Consider the following 2,625-nt stretch of genomic DNA (forward strand, 5'->3'; position numbering starts at 1 on the left):
TCACACAAGTACTATCATATCACAGTTGTATGGTGTTTATAGTTAGAATATGTTAAACTCTGATTTTCAAGATTTGAAGACCTCTGTATAAAAAGCTCTGTACAGTCAAGTATAACTCTAACAGAAGAATACTTAGCTTTGAAAGATAATGGCATAGTTCTATCAATAATATCTCGAGTAGGAAATGGATTGAGAGACTTAAGTTCACAGGAGAGTAAAGAAATCCAGGTGGAAAAGTATTTCGAAAAAGTACTCTCTGAAATACAAAATCTGTAAGCTAAGTCTGATGTGAAGAGGCCGAGTCTTAATCTGATGAGAACAGCAAATAACTGGTCGATCAATCCCAATGAGCCTATTGATACTCTCTGTCTGACTGAATCCTGGTCTGTGTTGGAACCAACCCAATACCTCATTCTCTCTGCCTTAGGTCTCAGGAAACTATCATTAAAAAATTATTATCGTCAGAGTTACAGTATTAAAATAGAATTCATTGTGATGCAGATGTGAGATTTGGAGAAGAGGAAAACAAATACCGTAAATCTGGAAATTTTTACGTCGATTTTATTTTGCGAATTTAGGTCACAAAGGTATTTATTAATTTTTAACGTTTCAAAATTTTGCGAATTACCACTGCTTTGTTTACATTTTCTTACTGGTAATTTATTTATAAAAAAAATATTTTTGCGAATGCAATGAATGCACAAATTTGCTAAAAATTTATCTACAGCAAAAATTTCCAGATTTACGGTATTGTTTTCTTTTTTCCCAAAATGCTTTTGAAATTCCATCCTACATACTTAAAAAGCCAGGTGAACACTGCAAAGGAAGGTAGCCCAGTGTAATACTCGGTCTTTCCATCATCATTGGCAATCTTCTCTGCACTCCATTTGTGTCGGTCACGTTCTCTCTTGAGATCCTCCAACTCTTTCCTCAGGGCAAGGTTCTCCTCCAGTAGAGGGTCAGGGTCACATTGTACACCTATAAATTTTGTTTTGAAAAAAAAAAAAAAAAAAATTGAGAGTGGTGTTACTTTTTTTCCTGCTGAAGACAGGTAAATATTGCATATATATATGTTTCACATTACAGATATTCCTTGCCTTATACATGTATATATACCTTTATCATTAAAGGTTTTTATGTCAATGTCATCTAATTTTAATGTCTCATCTGGTACGAAGGTGCTGTTGTTGTTCATATCCTGCGAGTCTGACTCTGGGGGTTGCAAACAGCAATAGCTGTGGGTGTATAAGCTAAATTCATGGTGCTGCTGCATTAAACGTCTGTCCCTAGCTTCTGCTTCATTAATTTCCTACAATTTGAAGTTTCAAGGTAATAAAATGGTGCAAATTATTTCAAACTTTAATACATGCTGTCAATCATTTTTTAAAATTCAAACATTGACAGTGTCATACAAAAAAAACCTCCAGAATTAATTGTCATATGTTTTAAATGTGAGGAATTGTATTTATGAGTATTAATATTGAATTTTACTTAATCTATATATAGCTAGGGCTTCATTTTATGGGTCAGGTTAAACATGTGAATAGGTTAATATTTTTTCTATTAAATTTTATAGCAATAGGTAAAGAGACCTAGCTAAAAAACGAAGGCATATAATCATGATTATAATAATGCATTTTTCTTATGAAGATGACTATAACTATACATAGTGTGTTTATTTATATGCTTGTATATAAGCTACCTGCTGCAAATTTCTTCTGCATTTTCTCTCTTCCCTAGCGACGTCAGAGTTAGTTTGCGGTTTTTCTTTGTAGGTGAAAATTGTAGGTCTATAGTTCTCATCCTCCACCTCGTCGCTGTGCCACCCCCCTACAAAATGTTCAGAGCAGATCCGACTGTATTCGTTCGGTGCCCAGTCATCTCTGTTAATCGCACGAATCCAAGCCTTTCTCTTCTTACTGCCTTTTGGAAATCTGAAAAAACTTATGCCCTTGCCCTTTGCTTTCTCGCCTTGGCGATTAGAACACTGGTAAACAACGCAGTGAAAGACCATTACGTTGTTATTGTAAACAACCTTGGAATGCGGATGTTTTGTTGCCGTCCGGAAGCGTTTATACGCATGCGCCAAAAACAGGACCGCAGTTAACGTGAAAAGGTTTATATTGTCAAGTTTATTTATTTTATTTTGTTGCGTATGAACAAATTAAAATTTATTTCCTGTTTCGTTTTGTTTCCTGTGTTCGATGTATTTTTTTGCAAATTTCTAAATGCAGATTTTACATGCTGCGACTTAACTTAAAGCACCTGAGAATTAAACATATTGAATAGATATTGAAAAGATAACCAAAGCTAATAAGTTTAAATATTTGTTGTCCCCCGCTTGAAAAGTGGGGGATATTAATTTGGGTTTGTCCGTCCGTCCGTCCGTCTTTCTGTCTGTCTGTAACGCTTTCGTTTCCACACGATATCTCGAGAACCCTTTGAGCTTTTGCAATGAAATTTAGCATAGCAACTCCCTATGGACTAAAGAAGACCCCTATTGATTTTGAGGTCAAAAGGTCAAAGGTCAAGGTCATAAATAAGCAAATTCTGTCTGTTAAAACACTTTCGTTTCCACACGATATCTCGAGAACCATTTGAGCTATTGCAATGAAATTTTATATA

General features: G+C 34.9%; 1 protein-coding gene across 1 annotated transcript; it reads right to left on the reverse strand.

The window, feature by feature from the left end:
• Window positions 1-204: 204 nt before the first annotated feature.
• On the reverse strand, window positions 205-2,077 carry LOC134254351 (THAP domain-containing protein 5-like). Its single transcript, XM_062736877.1, has 4 exons — window positions 1,703-2,077; window positions 1,117-1,309; window positions 798-978; window positions 205-385 (listed from the first exon to the last, which is right to left on the reverse strand). Exons 1-4 carry the CDS (start codon window positions 2,012-2,014, stop codon window positions 205-207), a joined length of 867 nt encoding a protein of 288 aa, XP_062592861.1. The 5' UTR covers window positions 2,015-2,077.
• Between the last annotated feature and the right edge of the window lie 548 nt (window positions 2,078-2,625).

Source organism: Saccostrea cucullata, unplaced genomic scaffold, assembly GCF_032062105.1.
Source record: "Saccostrea cucullata isolate Sc308-1 unplaced genomic scaffold, CSIRO_AGI_Scuc_v1 ctg3886, whole genome shotgun sequence".
Taxonomy (NCBI): Eukaryota; Metazoa; Mollusca; class Bivalvia; order Ostreida; family Ostreidae; genus Saccostrea; species Saccostrea cuccullata.

Excerpts from the sequence above, each read along its gene's own strand:
- LOC134254351 (XM_062736877.1), bottom strand. The coding sequence starts at position 2,014 with ATGGTCTTTCACTGCGTTGTTTACCAGTGTTCTAATCGCCAAGGCGAG. Across the intron at positions 1,310-1,702 it reads GCAGAAGAAATTTGCAGCAG|GAAATTAATGAAGCAGAAGC; the intron begins GTAGCTTATATA and ends TTCAAATTGTAG. Across the intron at positions 979-1,116 it reads AAAAACCTTTAATGATAAAG|GTGTACAATGTGACCCTGAC; the intron begins GTATATATACAT and ends CAAAATTTATAG.